Genomic DNA, 18,502 nt, shown 5'->3' with positions numbered 1-18,502 from the left:
AAACCATCGATGGCTCACCATGATCCGGCAATGTGACTCCAGTTCTTCTCAACAATGCTTTGTTCGTTGAATCCATCCTCACTATGAAAATCGATCAATGCAATCGACTTTTTTATAAGTGGGAAATTGATAAGTTTCCATTCAGGTTAATTAAGGATGAATTTTTATTCTGTAGACATATTTACGGTTTTCTATCTGGAATTACATTTTTATTCAGGTATAAAGGTATGAATCTCATACAGCATATATACTACCAATGTGCCCGTGCACAACAGTATCTATCCTGAGTTTTGATTATGGGAATATGATACATGAGTAGGTTCATATAATTGTCCTGCAACTATACTGTAGCCGGTTACATGAGGATGAGGGCTACCACCGAAGCAGCCACCATGGCAAAGCTCATGGAGGCCGAGGAAGCGGCGTTGGTTTGCTCGACAACAGGAGCAGTGGAGTTGTGGGCCAAAGAGGCAGATGCTGCTGGGGCCTGGACAGATACTTCTTGGGCAAGGCCAGATGCCTTAGGGGCCTGGACGGTTTCGACATTGGCCTTGTTCACGGGATGTGGCACAGTGGTAGTGGTGGCTGTGGTTTGAGTTTGGGTAGCAACTACTTGTTCGGAATAAATAGTGGCACCGGAGGCTGGAGCAGCTGGAGCAGCTGGAGCAGGAGCTGGAGCTGGAGCGGAAGTTTCTGCGTCGCAAACAGCTTCGCAGTCATCGTCATCTTCGTCATCTTCTTCGTCAGTAGTCCAACCATCGCATGCTTCGTCATCATCTTCGTCATCAGAGCAGACACAGGTTGGGTCACATTCAAGAGGACCAGAGCCTGAGCCTGAGCCTGAGCTCCATGGCCAGCCAGCACCAGAACCGGAACCAGAACCAGCACTTGGAGACTTGGTACCGGAACCAGAGCCAGAGGAGCCAGAGGAGCCAGAGGAGCCAGAGGAGCCAGAAGAGCCAGAAGAGCCAGAGTCCCATCCTGGGTTGACTTCTTCACAGTCGTCATCGTTTTCACTGCTGGAACCAGACCAAGAACCGGAACCAGATCCAGAGTTAGATCCAGAGCCGGAGTTAGATCCAGAGCCAGATCCAGAGTTGGATCCAGAACCAGAACCAGAACCAGAACCAGAACCAGAACCGGAGCCAGAAGAACCAGTTGGCACTGGGTAGGTGGTGGTGTAGACAGTGCTGTGGTTGGTGACAGTCTCAGTGACACAGTCCCACTCACCATCGTCCTCATCATCGCCATTGCCAGTAGATGGAGCCTTCTGGGTAGGAGTGCTCACAACGGTGGTGGTGACCACGGAACCGTCCTTGGTAGTAACCACGGTGGTGGTGTGTGGCTGTGGAGTAGTGACGATAGGAGTAGTGGTGGTTTCACAGTCACCATCATCGTCATCGTCGGTGGTGGTAGGCTTGTTTGGACCAGTGGTTGGACGAGTGGTTGGACCAGTAGTAGGACCAGTAGTAGGACCGGTGGTTGGGCCAGTAGGACCAGTGGTAGGCTTGGTTGGGCCAGTGGTTGGGCCAGTTGGTTCCTCGGAACACTCGTCGTCGTCGTCGGAGGTGGTTGGGACAGCAGAGCCGCTTCTGGTTGGAATGGAAGTACCGTTGGTTGGGTAGATTGGGCCAGAAGTAGGCAAGACTGGGCCAGAAGTAGGCACGACTGGACCACTGGTAGGACCAGTTGGTTCGTCAGAACACTCGTCGTCGTCGTCAGAGGTGGTTGGAATAGCAGAGCCACTTCTGGTTGGAGCAGCAGAGCCACTGGTTGGAAGAGTGCCGTTGGTGGGCGAACGCGAAGTAGGGAAGTTTGGACCACTGGTAGGCACCACTGGGCCACTGGTAGGAGCGGTAGGCTCGTCGGAGCACTCATCGTCGTCATCAGAGGAGGATGCTGGGATTCTGGTCGAGGTTATTTGACCCGAGGTCCCATTAACTGGACCCCCAGAGATGGCGCCTCCAGAGGTGGTAGGAGGAGCCCCGGAGGTAGGACTAGCAGTGACGGTTGGTTCGTCGGAACACTCGTCGTCGTCGTCTCCGGTAGCAGTGGTGGAGTTGCCACCTCTCACTGAAGTGAGGGAGCCAATTGGGCCTGTTGGGAGGGAGCCAATTGGGCTTAATGGGCCAGTAGTGGTGTTAGGACCACTGGTGGGGGTGGCAGTAGGGAGGTCGGTCTCTTCACACTCTGAATCGTCATCGGTGGTCGAGTTAGATGGCAAACGGGAGCTGGTGCCAGTGGCGGAGGTATTCAAGCTGCCTGGAGCAGTCACGCTGCCACGAGCAGTGGTGGGAGCAGTAGTAGGAGCAGCGGAACCAGAGGTAGTGGCAACAGGGCCACTGGTGGCAGGGCCACTGGTAGCAGGGGCAGTGCCGCTAGGGAGGTCGGACTCGGTACATTCCTCGTCGTCGTCAATGCTGGAGCTGTTGGCAGCCAAAGCACCCACTCTGAGAGCAGCAGCACTGACTTTAGGGGCGGTGCTGGAGGTGCTGGTGGCGTTTTTGGTACCAAGCAAGGCAGCCAAGAGGCCTGGCTGGGAGCTGGAGCTGGCAGAAGCGCTGGAGCTGGCAGAAGCGCTTGAAGAAGCACTGGAGCTGGCAACCTTGGATGAGCCCAACAAGCTATCAAGGAAGTCTTCAGCAGAGCTGGAGGGCGAGCTGGACGAGCTGGGCGAGCTGGAGCTGGAAACAGCACTAGAGCTGGAGCTAGAGCTCGAGACAGCACTGGAGCTGCTGGAGCTGGAGCTGGAGCTGGAGCTGGATGCGCTTGGTTCTGGTTCGGACGACGAGTCGAACAAGTCGGCGAACAAGCTTCCTGATTGCTGCTTGGCCCTGGTGGAAGAAGCCGAAGACGATGAAGGCAATGAGGAGGATGAGGATGAGGACGACGACGACGATGATGAGGACGACGACGACGACGAAGATGAGGACGATGAGTTGTGGTGTCTGGAGCTGGAGGAGGAGCTCGAAGACAAGTCTGGAATGTCACTCAAGAACGATGGACCGTCGGATGGAGCTGGAGCAGCACCGGTTGGCTGGGGACCAGCTGGGTTGGAGGCTTGAGCTGGAGCAGGTGCTGGAGCAGCAGCTGGAGCTGGAGCAACGGCAGCTGCCTGTGTGGAGCCGAACAAGGAGTCAAGGAACGACCTCTTCTCATTCTCGCTGGCGTTGGCCACGGCCGAGGTGACCAATACAGTGCTGACAACGGTTGTTATTCTCATATTCAATCCGATTGACTTACACTTGCATCAGACTTCAAAGAACAATAAACGAGAGAACAGTGGGGTATTCTTTCAAAAGTAGGTGGCCAAAGGTATGAGGAGTTGACCAGACTGGCGGGCATGGGCCCAAGATATAGTGGGCCTGGACACTTGGGGCCATTTTCACACCCAAATCAGGAAATAGTGTTCTTTCCCAATCGGTTAAATTGTCCTGGTCGGATGCCATCCCAAACAGGCAATTCCTCGAGGGTTTGGAGTTTGGGGTGCGCCCATTGCCCGATGCGGTAATCAAATATCGTTGGGTGCCAATAGTTCTTGACTGCCGTATTGGGGAATTCCTGCACATGTCTGGGTGCTAAAACCCATCTGACACACTCACCGCTGGCACCATTGGATGGTGGTAGTGAGGATGCTGTTGTGAACCATTGCAGTAGAGGACGGTTCAGTGTATTGGTGGCTCTGTTGCACTGTCTTGACTTTCACTCTTTGGCACCTTCTTCCCTCCCTTTGGCTCCTTTCTCCATCTCTTTGGCTCCTTTTTCCACCTTTCCTTCCTCCTCCTGTACCTTCGCGCCTTTGACGAGCTACCCTTTCGGGACAGGTTGCAACCATGGTATTACCCTATATCGCAATGGATGTATGGGGAAGAAAAGTACCCACGAGCTTTGGCCCGTCAATCAAAATACGAAAGGCCATCGCTACACTGACACACTGTTCGGGGTAGTTCCGTCACCTTTAAGGAGGGTATCTCGTATCCAGCCTCGAGGAGCCATCACATTCTCTCGTAATGGTCGCATCACCCTCTCATAACGGATCCTCTCTCAATGGTTCTACTGGCAGCCTGTTGGACACTGCCATCGGTCCGCCAACTGCCCCAATCTGGTATGGCTACATCCATTCGGCTCTTTGGTGGTAAACACTAGGCCCGTTTACAGAAGGTGGAGTTGGCAATTGTCGGTTCCTATTTGGGTATTTCTAGAACCTCGCCATGTGCAGAACATCCCACCCCAGTTCGGGAGTGCCTGTCGCCACACGGGTACGACTAGACCCTGCCATCCATGTTGACGTGGCACAATAGGGGCTGGTCGTCTAGGGATTGTTCCATGTTTCGGATGTCGAATTGGGAAACTAATTATTGTTTGACAATTATAGTAATTGGAACTAAACAGTTAAGCCCCAAACATGGATCGTGGGGTGAAGGCTCATACAGGGGCTGATGTTGGTTCGAAGGGGTGCAGAAACATACTACGATATCTTGAATTGTTTAGTGGTGGACTGAAACATCCATTCTACACAATCTATGGGCTGATATTGGGTTGTTTCTTTCTCTAGCTTATGCTACTAAACCAGTCCTGGCACATACGTAAGGCTATTTCTCCTTTCGGTCTTTCGCTATTTGCGTTCCTGTCCTGGCTATCTCGTATTGGTTCTGTTGCATGTAGCATCTCTCTTCAAGCAGCACACTGTCAGTTCTTCGCTGGACTACATTTGTCACTATTAAAACATGTATTAGGTATACTAGACATCAATCATCTGGAAAGAAGATCGATGTATTCTTCGGGGCTCAATTGCTGAGCTCTTTTGGTCAAGGCTCTTCTGATAGATCTCTTGATGTGCTTCTTGAGGGCTCTCTTCTGTTCTCTCTTGGCCTTGGTGTTGCTGCAACAGCACACCTTACCGGATGGGGCAAACACGGAGTTTCCAGTGCTGACACTGGAAGTACCGGAGGAGGATCCACTGCCGCCGAACAAGCTGTTGACAAATGAGTTCAAGATGTTTCCGAGCAAACCAGAAAGACTGAATCCAGAGCCAGACGATCCAGTGTTGGTGGATGGGCCGAATAAGTCGCTGATGATTTCCTCCAAGAAACTTCCGAAAGAACCACCGGAGGACACGCCTGTGGAGCCGGTAGAAGGACCGAAGAAGGCGGAAATGGCGTCTTCGATAAGACTGCCGAAGTCGAGGTGGGAGAGGTCGCCCTCGAAGCCGTCCAACACAGATCCCAAGACGCTGCCGACAATACCGACGATGTCTCCGAGAAGACTGCCGCTGGAAGAGCCAGAAGAACCGGAAGATGGGGTGGATGGGCCAAACAAGTCGTTGATCAACTCGTCGAAGATGTCTCCAAGAGAAGCACTTGGACCAGAGGGAGTCGACGAGTAGTTGGAGGGTCCGAAAAGGTCGCCAAAGAGGTCGCCAAAGAGGTCTCCGCTGGAGCTGGTATTGGATGGGGTTTTTGTGGTGTTGGATGGGCCGAAGAGGTCACCAAAGAGGTCCCCAAAGAGGTCCCCAGTGGCAGCAGAGCTAGGAGTGGTGGTCTTGTTTGGCGAAGGACCGAAGAGGTCACCAAGAAGGCCTCCCAATCCGTCACCACTGGCAGTAGGAGCAGCAGAGGTGGTAGGAGCAGAAGCAGTAGATGAAGGCGAGTCAGAGCCGAAAAGGTCTCCCAAAAGACCTCCCAAGCCGTCAGAACCACCAGTGCTGGCAGCAGCAGTGGTAGGCTTGGTGGTAGCTCTGGTGCTGGCTGGGGTGGAGACAGCAGCAGAGGCTGGAGCGCTGGAAGCAGCACGAGTGGTGGCGGCTGTGGTAGCGGTGGTGGTAGCGGCAGCAACAGAGCCGGAACCAGAAGAAGCGGCAGCGGCAGCAGCAGCAGGAGCAGATGCAGCAGGGGCAGAGCTGCCCAAAGCAGCGTCAAGGAAGTCGTCCAAGGCAGCTCTCTTCTGGAGACTGTACTTGTCCAACTCGTCTGCAAACAAATCACGTTGCGACTTACTTTGCAACACAGTGCTGAGGATTTCATTGGCAATGCCAGACTGCTTAATGGAATCAAAGAGGGCAGAGAAGTCTGAGTTTTGGGCCACGGACGAGAGCAAGCTGGAGGCAGCGTCCTTGAGGTCGCCGTTGTTCAAGATGGACGAAGACACGTACGACACCAAACCCGAGCTCTCCAAGGCCTGGTACACCTCCGACACGTAGTCGGCGTCTCTGGCAGCAAGAGCACGAGGCACCACGACCTCGACGTCTTGTCTCTTGTTGGTGTCGGAGAGGAACTGCTTGGCGTAGTTCAATGCATTGGGCAACAACTCAGGGTCGTTGACCACGGAGTTGTAGAACTTGGAGGCCAACTCCGAGTTCTTGAGGGCACCAACAACGTCACTGGCAGTGATGTTCAGACTCTTGATGGCATCGCTGATGTTCTCGACTGAAAACGACGACGAGCCAGTCACCTTCTCGATCAACCCATCAAGGTTGGCGCCAGAAAGCAGCTGTATGATCAGCGACAAGTCTCTCTTGTCGGAGTGGGATATTTCGGCGATGGACGAGAGCACGTCCTCTCTCTTGGCGTGGCCAGCAGGGGCAGCGTGGACCACTCCCGAGGAAACGGTAGCGAGTGTTATTATGGATCCGATTCTCATGGTGGCTGCGAAAAGGTGGGTTCAGATTGCAGAGCTGAGGGCAGGAATGGGAAAGAGTTGGACGAGGATGGATGCTAACTAGCTACAAGGGCCCCCTGGGCATTGGCGTGTTTTTAAACTGTTGGTGGAGGAAGAAACCCTCTGGTGAAGCTATCTACATTGGGTAATGGAGATGGTGCAGGATCTCCTAATTAGGCAATGCACTTTAGCTGCCCAATTAGGCAACAATTTGGGACGGTGTGCAGGACAGGCTCCCTGAGCTCTTCCTGTTCTGGATGTTTGGCCTGGCCTCACCAGCATAGAAGCCTGGGTGGGGCAGTCTGCCGTATGCTTGCCTATTTGCGAAACCCTAAACACGGACGCCTTACAACTGGCTAAATCGAATTATTCCTCGCAACCATCTCGATTGGGAGACCCAAAATGTGGGGAGCAGACGGCTGTAGTCCGTCCTGGCGCCCCGCCCAACAATGGCCGAACGTCGCTAGCTGACAGGCTGGTGTTTGCATCAAGATCCAGTGGAGACTAGGAAGAAACAAGGCACGTGAACTGCTACACGTGATGGTGGTGTTCTTCAATCGAGATTCGAATGAAAATTGGCACGTGAGTTGACGCACGTGATTGCTCCCATAAATTCTCACCTCCAACTTTCCACCCACGCCAATGAGACCCACTCTTGTCCGTCTAGTCAGGCCCAGGCGGCCAGAAAGGGCTGCTGCGCCCCTCCTCCCTCCACTCAAGCTCTACCAGGCCATTTTGCGTGCCCACGTCCACAAACTCCCTGCTGAACTCAGGCCACTCGGAGATCAATATGTCAAGGCCGAGTTCAAGGCCCACAAGGACAGCGACAACCCGTTGCACATCGTGGGGTTCTTGACTGAATGGCAAGACTACTTGCGTGCCATCGACGGGGGCTCGTGGATGGACGGCAAGTTGGGAAAACAGGACATCGAAAAGATGTCTCCCGAGCAGGTGGGCCAGTTGTACGAGTTGATGCAAGAAACCAAGCGGATCGGCCAGGAAGAGGTGTGAGAGTGGTTTTTCGGCCATAGATGATCGGTGAGGGAGAGCTGGGGTGATGTTTTGCTACAGAAGCTCTCATATTGATTTTCAGCCAGATTGTTCTCCACAGAAACTCTGATTTCAGATTAATTTAGCCAGGTTAATCTCCGCAGAAATTCTGATGTCATTATGATTATCGTACTCTCGGCTAGGACGAGCTAAGAGAAGTGATCATTGCTCTGGAAAGAATTAATTGATTTCTGTCATTAATAAGAAATTATATCTATGGATCAATCTTATTTCCAGCCACAGATAACTCGTGCAGTTTGGTCGGTCCCTGTGGAAGTCCATATTCTAGTCAATCCCATATTTATTTATTGTTTAAGCTGTGGTCTGTAGCTGAAAGCTGTGAAAGCCGACGAGCTGTACACCTGCATGGACGTCCCAGCAGTCCTACTAACGTCTATATGCTGTGTATTGGTCTATTCATGAATTACAACCCCTTGCCGTAGTTGCCTGAAGTGAAAAAGTCCATGATGGTCTTGACCACGTTCTCCAATGCCTTCAACCATGCCTCCAATTGCTCAGCAACCTTGGCTTGGTCGGCTCCCAACTTCTCGAAGAAGTCCTTTCTGTATGGACAAGCCTTCATGGCCAACTTGAAGATAGGCTTGACCAACATCCCGTGGAACTGGCTCAAGGTCTTGCCATAGGCGTCAGTGAACGTCTTGGTGAGCTCATCTGCCGGACGGTTCACGGTTTCTCTCATGGCTTGTGCTGTGAATTGCAAGCCTCTCGACAACCACAACAATCCTTGCGTGGCAGTCTTGGTCTTGCCTCCAGCCTCAGACAAGATCAAGTCTTGCAAGGTGCCTGCGCCACTTGGGTCTGCCAACAACTTGGTACGGATCTTGTTGATGTTGCCAGTCATGTCCTTTTGGACAACTGCGAAAGCAGACGATCCCAACAAGTCGAAGAGCTTGACGAGGGACTCGGAGGCTTCCAAGAACGCGGCAGTGTCGATCTTGGAGTCGGAGATAGGGACGTCCGCAAAGGACTTTTTCATTTCATCGAAGAATGTGGACATTTTGGTGGTGATAGTGAAGTGTAGATGAATTGTTGATATGGACAAGTGTCGCGTCGTGTCGGTCACGTGAGCACCATGATAATGTTGAGAAAAGAATTTTGTTAATCCAACTGATAAGCATGGGCTGTTTGGTGCTGGCTGGTGGCAGGAGCTGGTGAGACAAAGTGGAGGAGGAAGGGCGTAGCCAGCTGCTTCCAGCAGCATTGGTGCAGCCATGGATGCATGGCTTTCCGGGTGCCATATTACGTAATAAATTACGTAATATCACTGATACCATTCCTGGGTGTTACGTAAACTTCCCCTACCCCTAATCTCAGGCCATGCAACGCCACGCCTCCTACATACTGCACATGACTGGTCGTTACTATTAAAGTCATCTAGTATACCTATTTAATTATTGTACAGCGAACCGGTATATTAGTACTAGCAGGCTACCACTCTAAATCGTCTGCCCACCTCACTCCTCGTTTCTCCTTCTTCTTCTCCTCCTTCTCGTCCACTCCCGACCTGTAGTTATCGAGTTCCTTGGGGTTATAGTACCCTAACCTCCTATGCTCTTGCAAAACGGATTCGCCAGAACCATTGGTCTCTTGGTGCAGGTTCTGGTGGTAGAACTTACTAGGGTACACCTTGATGATTGCCATTTTTTGGGCCTTAGACTTATCATCATTGGTAGGAATCTGGACAATTTCGTTGGCATCTTCGGGCAAAGGGAAATCCTCACAGTTGGATGCATTCAATTCAGTGCCAAACTTGGTCGCATCATTAATCAGTCCCGACAGGGAATCAACAATGAAAATATTAAGTCTTGGGTCGTGGTACTTGATTGAAGGTCTCAAGGTGAACTTGGTTCTATGCTGGGGTATACTGGTTCGTGTGGGTGCTTTGGTATCTCTTTTGACAACGAATTCTTTTCTCTCTATATTGGTGATATTACTCAAGGGCTTGAGAATCGGTATGGAGGTATTTCTCCTTGGGGATCGGAAGAAGATTTTGCTTGATTTCTTGATCGAGTTCATTTGCTTGTTCTTGACTGTTTTCAAGGGGTCGGGGAACGGGGTCAAGTTCTCCTTATTCTCGTTTGACTGAGAAGTACCTTGTTCAAGATAGCTATTCAACAGAATATCCAAGCCATCGGCCTCTTTGGTGAATCTTCCCTTGTAGAAACGAGTTCTCAATTGGTCATCGAGTTCGAACTCTTGGTCCATGCTGCTCATCATCGTATTGATCTTTTGCTCGTATGCGTCTTCGTCTCCCAATGCCCTCTGCTGGCTGTACTTCTTAGATATCCCCATTTCCAACATTCTCTCGATTTTGTTGTTGTTGAGTCTTTTTCCACTGAACCATCCGTCTTCTTCACTTCCGAAGAGATCGAATTGATTCTTGTGAGGGGTCTGGGCTCGCCTCAAGTTGTGGGTAACTTGAAAAAGCTCGTTTGTGGATGCTGTGGACAGGAAAAGCTCGTTGGTGATTGGGTTGGAGGAGTTTGGTGGTAGTATAAGCTTGGAATTGAGCGTAAGGGGGGTGGAGAACGACGCAACGGTCGACGAGGGTGGCATGGGTCGTTTTATTGGGTCCGTATCATTGTTGATGTAATCTATGTTCATTACTTGTGGCCTTTCCTCTTCCACCATTCCTTTCCAGTCGAGACTGTAGTCTGCTTCGTCTAGTATTTGCTGCGGTATTTCGTATGAGCTATCCATTGTGTATGGCTTGGATTGGGTATTATGGACTGGATATGGAATAGTTGCAATAGTTATACTGTGGTTTTCTGTGGATTTTTCACGTTGTCACCACCACTGGAGCTGATTGTGGCAAACTGATGTAGTAAGACCTGGTTGGAAGTGTAATTTGTGTACTCTTGTCGTCAGGCTCTCTCACTAACTATTGGTTCAATTTTTCACCCACTGAAATGGCTTCAATGACTTTTTGACCGAGGACTAGGTGGCTATCAATGAGCTGCGAGCTTGGATGGGGAGTCCTGGCTGTGAAGTTGCTCAGACTGACTCTGACTGTTGAGAAGTGTTACTCGACCTTTTGTTGTCGGATCGGTCTGATTTTTGCACCAGAGATGTTGCAGAAGTGCCAGATTCTCGTCTAGCAAGTGAGTGGGCTGGACTGGTCGATGTACGGCTGTGGCTTGCGGCTTTGCTCCTTGGAGGGTAGTTGGTGGCAAGAAGCGTCTGGTGGGGCCTGAACAAGGTGTAAATTGAAGGCTGTGCTTTCCACAGTTTAGCCTGCCGGTGTAGGGAGTTGCGGTGGGAAATCGACAGATGTGCCGGAGATGGGAGGTGGTTATCTTTGGTTGTTTATGTCGCCAGGATGTTTACAAAGAACCCGTTTGGGAAGGGAGCGGATGTCGCGCGACATCCGCGGTTGACGGGTCATGTGACCAGTCACGTGATATGTACTACCTCAGCACCATCGGTACTGTTCGGTTGCCACCACCATGAATTTGCAGGAGTTATTCTACAAAAAGCTCCTCGAGTCGCATGGCTTCCACAACTGGGTCCGCAAGATCCACGCTCGCATCAACAGGATCCCGTACGTGCCGATTCAGGGCCACCACCAGCACTCCAGCGAGTACGTTCCCACGATGTTCCACAAGGTGAATGCGTTCAGGGTGCTCTTTCAGCGGGAATTTGCACGTTCTGTTGGATTCAGACGGTGATTTCGTTGGTTGGATGTGAATTTTAGGTGTTGGAAGTATTTTTATGGTATGAGATGAGATGAGACGATGTTTTGCAAGAGTATGAAGTCTGTGTACGACAAGCCCACGCAAGCTGAGTCGGATGACTCTCCAACGGGACAGCATGGCCAGCTTGGGAAGAGGTGAGGGTTTCACTAGCCATGCCAACAGGTCTTGTGAGCTGAAGCAAAAGAGACACTTTTCCATTCAGCTCAGTCCTGACAGACTACGACATCTAAGAACAATTGGCTGTCATGTCTGGCACGTTGCTCTTTCGTGGACAATCTTGGCTGGGTCCGGTTGGTTATGAAATATGACAGTTCTGCTGCGTAAATGATATTTCTTGCGTTGAACCACCGGTGACTATTCCTCAGAGAATGCCTCTTTATGGTGCTCTCTGCCCCATCGAGAAAGTCTGACTCGATTGGGTGTGTTTTCAGCGAAATGTGGACTGGCTGTGTGGAATCAGTTAACTGGGCCGGACCCAAAAGTGATGCAATCGAGTGTGATTACTGGCCTTTAAGTGCGTACTTCTTACTTGCTGGAGTCGGATTGGCCCAGGCTTGTTCGAAGAGCTAACTGAGTCTAGCTGATTGTATACTTATTTAATTATTAATAATTATAATATCATTGTTAATATTTTGTAATTCCTGCGACGAAGGAAGGTTTCTTATTAGTGTAGCTACTGAGTCTCATCATAAATTGGGCTATAGGGTCATATCTCATTTATCCTTCTACATACCATGGCTGTTCCTTGGTCGTACTTATTCAAATACCACTTCTAAGGTTGGTAACCATTCATTGACTTCTCGCTGCATTGTAATAGCTGAATCGAGACTGGTGGATCTACTCGTGGGTTTTTCCCTTAATTGAGTAGCGTATTGAAATAACATGGATCTTCTATCTAATCTACGACATAATTCATTGAGGAGATAAGTAATTCCATTATTAGATATTCCAAGTATATCATCGGTCGTGGCAGTGTTGCCCTACCAGTTTATTGCCGAAAGGATTATTACAATGGAAGTGCTATCATTTCCAATAAATTCACGGCTGTGAGATTATTGCCACAGGCACAATTTCACAAATAAATACCATTTGGAAAGATCCCAAAGCTTGCCTTGTCGTGGCGACTCTGCAATGTAAACGCAGCAAATGCACTCATTCCATATTCGACCTCGTCGAACTGATCGTCCTCCTTGTTTTTCCACGGAGAAACGAGTAACGTTTCTGCGAATAATACACCATTTTCAATGGCGATCGGTGCCAGGTCAATCATGAAGAATGTCAGAAGCCATGCGGAGATTCTATTGAAACGGGTCTAGCTGAAGTAATTAAAGACTCCAATGGATAAGAAACTGGAGGCTGTATTGCCCCAATTAGAGACCCGAGGCTGTTCCGAGACACTCCATTTATCAGAAACCGGAGGCTTTTTCGAGACCCCTTTGCTCCAATTCATACACTCTCGCTGTAGCCTGTACAACAATCGTGGCATCACTGAAATCCCCCTGCAACTGAAGGCCTTATGACCACCATTACTATTATTGCAGGCCAGAACTACCATCACCATTATTTCACGGCTCAGTGAGCACTATTATCATCGATTGTGCCACAGTGACACTATTATGAACCACTCTTTTCTTTGTGCCAACCCTGGCACATCACCGGAACGCTGCCAACGACTCCACAGGCGTCTCGTACACAAACTCCTCGAGCTCTTCCCTGGCGATGCCCCGTGAACTCTGCTGGAACCGCAGCTCGTAGATGGATCGGTACACAGCGTCCACAAACAGGTCGACCTCGCTGAGATGGACGTCCTCGTCGACTCGGAACTCGAACTGATCGCCTTCGTCGCCGTTCAAGTCCACCCACGTGATGGCTCGGACCCCGTTGGAACGTTCCTGGTACTGGATCGCCAATTCTTGCACGATGGGAAACGTCCATTCGTCCTTAGACGCCGAGGAGTCGTTGATGGATCTGGGCGTGTCGTGGTCCTCGAAGTCGGCGTCGTCGTCAGACTCGCCGTCCAGCGATCCGTCAGCATCAGCCTCGCCCTCCTGGAACACTCGTGTGATGCAGAGCTGGTAGTAGTAAGGACTGGTTGTCTGACGGATGGAGGCGTAGGCGTCGTTGTAGAGGCATTCCAACTCGCCTTTGGGCAGGCGAGGCAGTCGTGTGAGGAAGAGCTTTCCTGACGGGAGCAGAGCTACTTCGTCTGTGGCCAGCGTGCCTATGAGCTTTTTGATGAAGTTCATGGAGTGGTGTGGTGATAAGCAACAAATGGCAGCGACATCGCTAGATGTCACGCGAGTGCGACATGGATCTTAGTGGGAGAGAAGGGAAGGGAAGGGTAGGAAGGGACAGAAATGGAGGGTCGGAAGACAAGAACGGGTGTAGGGCACATCTGGGGTGACTTGTGGGTGACTTTTGTGGTGCACTACAGTGGTGGTACCGCCAATCAGTGGCCCAAAGCGATAAGCCTGCCACAGGGTCCGCAAATCGTGCGACATTGGTTTGGGGGTCCGTGAGCCACAGGAATTTGCGATAAGTCTGGGTGTAGACACTGCCAGTGGGTTTGCCAGCACCGCTAGAGTGGCATGTGCGTGGTCAACACACGGTGGGGGCTTTATTGGTGGTTGGGCCGGATTATAGCTACTGACGGCCTGATGGTGCTAGTCTAGTCATAATGTGTCTGTATCTATATGCAGCTCGCGTGGGGGCACCTGTCATCCTGATTTGTCAATGGCTCCACACAGACGGATATTGAAGCGTAAGCGTGGCACACGACGTAGTGGATGATATACTAGGAAGGATTTGTAAGGAATTTGTAATTAGCGATTATTTAATGACTTTTGGTGTAGGTATAGCAGAGAAAAGGATGTGGAATACTGGAGTAGGGCAACTGAGTAGAGAGGGGGTGTGGAATACTGGAGTTCTATTCAAGTAGAGTGTAGATGTCCTGAATAATGGCGTGTGGATAATTGGGTGCTAATTAATGGACTCGTGTGAATAAATGTAAGAGAAAAAGAGCCATCTTAGGAATCTAGTGTATACACAAAAAATTCATGAAGAATGGCTAATTTACAACTAATACAAGAGTTAGTTAGGCAGAAGCTTTCAAGACGTGACCCACAGGTCTAGGGGCATAATTTTTAAGCAAGTGCTCCACTACTGGTGATGACTATTAAAATTATAGCGGCATTAGCTAAAACGCAGTTACGGTATAGATACCCCAGGAGTAGTAATGTATCGAGAATTATGCTCTGATTAATGATCGTAACTAGAAATACTTTTAAGGGCTGATCTATCACTGATGAAACAATATTTCAATGAAATCCCACTATCAGATGGTAATCTTCGAAGAACTCACCATGACTGATCGATACTTTAGCAGTGCCCAACAAATCTATCAGCTGGTGACTTTATTGGGAATACTCCATCTATCAGACTGGATTTAGGCTCCAATAACTGATTCATCTTTGGTGATACTAATGCTCCAAGTCAACTAATCTCACTAGTGATATTACTAATAAAAAAAATCACTACCTGATCTCTACTGGTACTACTAATATTTCAAAAATACCCAATAACAGATCAACTGTATTGCAGCTCCTTCTAGGAATACCTCCATCTTATCTCCTCATTACTAATCTCATCATTCTTTCACTCTCTTTCCAAATCTCGGAGCCATATCTCGGAGTCCGCAACCGCGCATCTCATGATTGAGCATATAGATTCTTATCACCTATCTCTTCAACACACTCCTCCTCCTCCTTCTACTCCTCGCCATGTCACACAAGACAGACACCCTGGAGACTCGAATCAGGCCCTCTGTCAGCCACGGCTCCACGTCGTCGCTCGAGTCCATCGCATCGCACCAACCCCAGCAGCTCCACCAGCCCATCCGCGGATCCTCGTCCTCGTTGGAGTCCAGCGACGACAAGGCAGTCCATCCCATCGGCCTCAGCGATGATCTCCCTGCAAGAAGGGCGTCTGTGTCCACTGCTGGCCAGTCATTCCAGTCGCTTCGCACCACGTCCATCGACTCTGGACGGCTAAGCAGAATCGCCTCTGCGTACTCTGTCCACGACATCTACGGCCAGTTGGACGACGCCAACATCGCCCTCCGTCGTACGGCGTCCAGGACCACCATCCTCACCACGTTGTCCCAGCGGGTGCAGCTGGAGCTCGACCGTCAGGAGTCCCGCCAGACCCACTACTTGCGCAAGGACCAAACTGGCAGCCAACAGGGTCCAAAGGATGAAACGGGTGAAAAGGATCAAGAGGGTCAAAATGACCAATACCAAACCAACCAGGACGCCTGGGACACGCCCCTTTACTCCCAAATTCCCGACGTCTCAGTCCCCACCAAGGACTACGGTGCCGAGTTTGCTGACGCCGACCCCGAACTCGTCACCTGGGACGGTCCAGACGATCCAGACGACCCTCGCAACTGGTCCTTCAGCAGCAAGGTGGTGGTCACACTCGTGGTGTCGGTGTACACGTTGGTGTCACCCATGTCATCGTCCATGCTTTCGCCAGCCATTGGCAACATCGCGAGCGATATTGGCATGACATCCACAGTGGCCACCCTCAGCATCTCCATCATGGTGCTCTCGTGGGCGTTGGGCCCTTTGTTGATCGCCCCTCTCTCAGAAAGCGACTACGTGGGCCGTAGGCCTGTGCTTAACGTGTCGATCTGGGTCAACTTTGCATTCAACCTCGGGTGTGGTTTCGTCAAAACCCCAGCCCAGCTCTGTGTGCTACGGTTTCTTGGTGGCTTGGGTGGCTGTGCGCCCATGAACGTCGGAGCCGGGGCTTTGGCCGATATCTGGAGCGATGAACACCGTTTGGTGGCGTTGGCAGCGTACTCCATTGCTCCTACGCTTGGACCTGTGCTTGCGCCAGTGATTTCCAGCTTCATTGTGCAGAACAAGTCGTGGCACTGGGTATTCTACGTGTTGGGCATCTTCAACGGCTTCGTGGCTGTGGTAGGCACCATCTTCCTCAGGGAAACGTACCTGCCCAAGCTTCTCAGGCTCAAGTGCCAGAAGCTCCGCAAAATCACCAAAAACGACCATCTCCACACCATCTTCGAGATCGCGGATGGCGAGACTACCTGGGGTAAAATCTCGGTGCAGATCAGCAGGCCTATCAAGCTCCTAGTCACCCATCCCATGGTGCTTGGCTTGGGGGTGTTCATGGCCTTCGTGTACGGATTCATGTACTTGATGATCGTGACGTTTCCCGACGTGTTCCGCGGCAGGTACGGCTTTGGTGTGGGCATCGCTGGCCTCATGTATCTTCCAATGGGTATCGGCTATATCGTGGGCACCGTGTTCTGGACCTACGCCATCCAGAAGATCTACGTCCGCATGGCGAACAACAACGGAGGTGTCGCTAAACCCGAGTACAGACTTCCGTGCTTGTGCTTTTCGGGGTTGGGCATTCCCGTGGGACTCATCTGGTACGGATGGTCGGCCAGAAGCAGCTCCACTGGATCATGCCCAGCATCGGCTCGGCCATTTTCTCGTTTTCGTTCATTGCCGTATTCCAGACTATCCAGAACTACCTCATCGACATGAACAACCGTTTCGCAGCCAGCTCGATTGCTGCGGCTGCAGTGTTCAGGCTGTGTTTTGGGTTTGCGTTCCCATTGTTTGCCAAGCAGATGTACGTGCGGTTGGACTATGGGTGGGGCAACACCATGTGTGGTCTTATTGCGTTGGTTCTTGGTCTCCCGTTTCCCGTGCTCTGTTTGGTGTATGGAGAGCGGATCCGCCAGTGGGCTAACTTACGCATGGACCGCGAACAGGCCCAGAGGGACGCCAGGAACTTGGAGCGGTTGCAGCGGATGCAGGTGCTGGGATAGTCTTGGAAGAGGGTGTATACAACGATATTCATCAATACAGACAACAACAACACTGACAATGATACAGACAATAATACAAACAATACTACAGACAATAATACAGACATTCATGATAATTGATGCAAAATTAAGATACAGACAATCCGATAAATACGTGATTCAGTCAAATAATATACAAATAACCCACCAAAAATTCACGTATAGGCAGTTATAAATTCATGTATAGATAAATCACTATACAGGTAACTAGGATACAGAAAGCTCAAGACTTCTAGATTCGGGGAAGCGGTAGCATCTGAAAAGTAACAGTTCTAGCTAATCTTCAAATCAACTAGTTGAGGACTGGTGTGGAAAGAGACTAGCAGTCATACTAATGTTAAAATAGATACTATATCTTATATGTATTTTAAAGGATTTACAAATATAGTAGACATCCCAAACCTGTTGAAATTTGTTGTCCTTTGTGATATTGAATAAGGAGAATCAATGTGGAGGTACAGGCAAATCTATCCAATAATCGAGCAACTGTCTGAGGTGCGGGTGCAAAGTAGATGTAACGAGATGGAATATTCGCGAATAAGTGTGACAAACCTCACAATAATCGAGAATAACCAAATAAAAGCGAATCGTAAGTTCAACCAATGAGAAGAGTGAGATTATAATTACAAATAGCTACAAAGTAAACGTATTGTACACGGCGACTAAGAAACCTTAGTGGAGAAGGGTTGCTATGCCCCATGGTGCAACGGTTTTGAGAACTTTTATTTTCATCTTTTGAAAGCAAGAATCGACGATTGTTTCGCTGGATCGATCCATAGAGCTCCAGGACTGACGGGGGTCATATACTCCATCAGTAGGGATATTTTCTTCAAGGAGAGAAAATCGACAAATAAAATTGTGGAGTGTCAAGAAATATTCTATTTCATTAGTGCAGGAGCATAACTACTTTGAAATGCAGCAACTTTATGGTTCGGGAAAGAAATTAATGGGGTACGATAAAACGTATACTTTTTTTCCGTCACTAAAGCAGGATGGGCATGTATACTCAGGTATAAATAGCCCATAATAAGCAGAATGGGGCGAATTAACTTCAGAAAAAGGATGGGTACCAATAACAGCAGAAACAATAATTAAGTCAGTAGAATTAACTAATTTAAAGCAGGTTAGCAATATAAAAGGTGACCTAATGTACTAGGTGAAAAGAATACAAATAAAC

The 18,502-nt window shown here is 50.0% G+C and overlaps 7 protein-coding genes across 7 annotated transcripts; 3 read left to right on the top strand and 4 right to left on the bottom strand.

Annotated features, from left to right (window-relative positions):
• Positions 1-4,752: 4,752 nt before the first annotated feature.
• CANTADRAFT_89999 (uncharacterized protein) lies at positions 4,753-6,639 on the bottom strand (the record flags this gene model as incomplete). The annotated part of the gene is made up of 1 exon (XM_020211639.1): positions 4,753-6,639. One exon carries the CDS (start codon positions 6,637-6,639, stop codon positions 4,753-4,755), a length of 1,887 nt encoding a protein of 628 aa, XP_020064004.1.
• Positions 6,640-6,969: 330 nt separating this feature from the next.
• Positions 6,970-7,900, top strand: CANTADRAFT_236332 (uncharacterized protein). Its single transcript, XM_020206982.1, has one exon. The coding sequence runs from the start codon at positions 7,300-7,302 to the stop codon at positions 7,666-7,668; it is 369 nt and encodes a 122-aa protein (XP_020064003.1). The 5' UTR covers positions 6,970-7,299; the 3' UTR covers positions 7,669-7,900.
• Positions 7,901-8,131: 231 nt separating this feature from the next.
• On the bottom strand, positions 8,132-8,725 carry HET1 (Het1p; the record flags this gene model as incomplete). Its single annotated transcript, XM_020211638.1, has 1 exon — positions 8,132-8,725. The coding sequence occupies one exon, from the start codon at positions 8,723-8,725 to the stop codon at positions 8,132-8,134; it is 594 nt and encodes a 197-aa protein (XP_020064002.1).
• A 602-nt stretch (positions 8,726-9,327) lies between these two features.
• CANTADRAFT_37513 (uncharacterized protein) lies at positions 9,328-10,164 on the bottom strand (the record flags this gene model as incomplete). The annotated part of the gene is made up of 2 exons (XM_020208723.1): positions 9,328-9,937; positions 10,004-10,164. Coding segments are annotated over 2 exons (771 nt in total), but the record flags the coding sequence as incomplete, so codon positions are not given.
• Positions 10,165-11,174: 1,010 nt separating this feature from the next.
• On the top strand, positions 11,175-11,396 carry CANTADRAFT_51078 (uncharacterized protein; the record flags this gene model as incomplete). Its single annotated transcript, XM_020209898.1, has 1 exon — positions 11,175-11,396. The coding sequence occupies one exon, from the start codon at positions 11,175-11,177 to the stop codon at positions 11,394-11,396; it is 222 nt and encodes a 73-aa protein (XP_020064000.1).
• A 1,679-nt stretch (positions 11,397-13,075) lies between these two features.
• Positions 13,076-13,669, bottom strand: VID27 (Vid27p; the record flags this gene model as incomplete). The annotated part of the gene is made up of 1 exon (XM_020210022.1): positions 13,076-13,669. The coding sequence occupies one exon, from the start codon at positions 13,667-13,669 to the stop codon at positions 13,076-13,078; it is 594 nt and encodes a 197-aa protein (XP_020063999.1).
• Positions 13,670-15,202: 1,533 nt separating this feature from the next.
• Positions 15,203-17,286, top strand: CANTADRAFT_6081 (MFS transporter; the record flags this gene model as incomplete). The annotated part of the gene is made up of 2 exons (XM_020210819.1): positions 15,203-16,881; positions 16,926-17,286. The coding sequence occupies 2 exons, from the start codon at positions 15,203-15,205 to the stop codon at positions 17,284-17,286; spliced, it is 2,040 nt and encodes a 679-aa protein (XP_020063998.1).
• Between the last annotated feature and the right edge of the window lie 1,216 nt (positions 17,287-18,502).

Source organism: Suhomyces tanzawaensis, assembly GCF_001661415.1.
Source record: "Suhomyces tanzawaensis NRRL Y-17324 unplaced genomic scaffold CANTAscaffold_4, whole genome shotgun sequence".
Classification (NCBI taxonomy): Eukaryota; Fungi; Ascomycota; class Pichiomycetes; order Serinales; family Debaryomycetaceae; genus Suhomyces; species Suhomyces tanzawaensis.
The sequence above is the reverse complement of the archived record's forward strand: the minus strand, read 5'-3'. Positions and strand labels throughout refer to the sequence as shown.

Coding starts and splice junctions, on each gene's coding strand:
- CANTADRAFT_236332 (XM_020206982.1), top strand. CDS start 7,300: ATGAGACCCACTCTTGTCCGTCTAGTCAGGCCCAGGCGGCCAGAAAGG.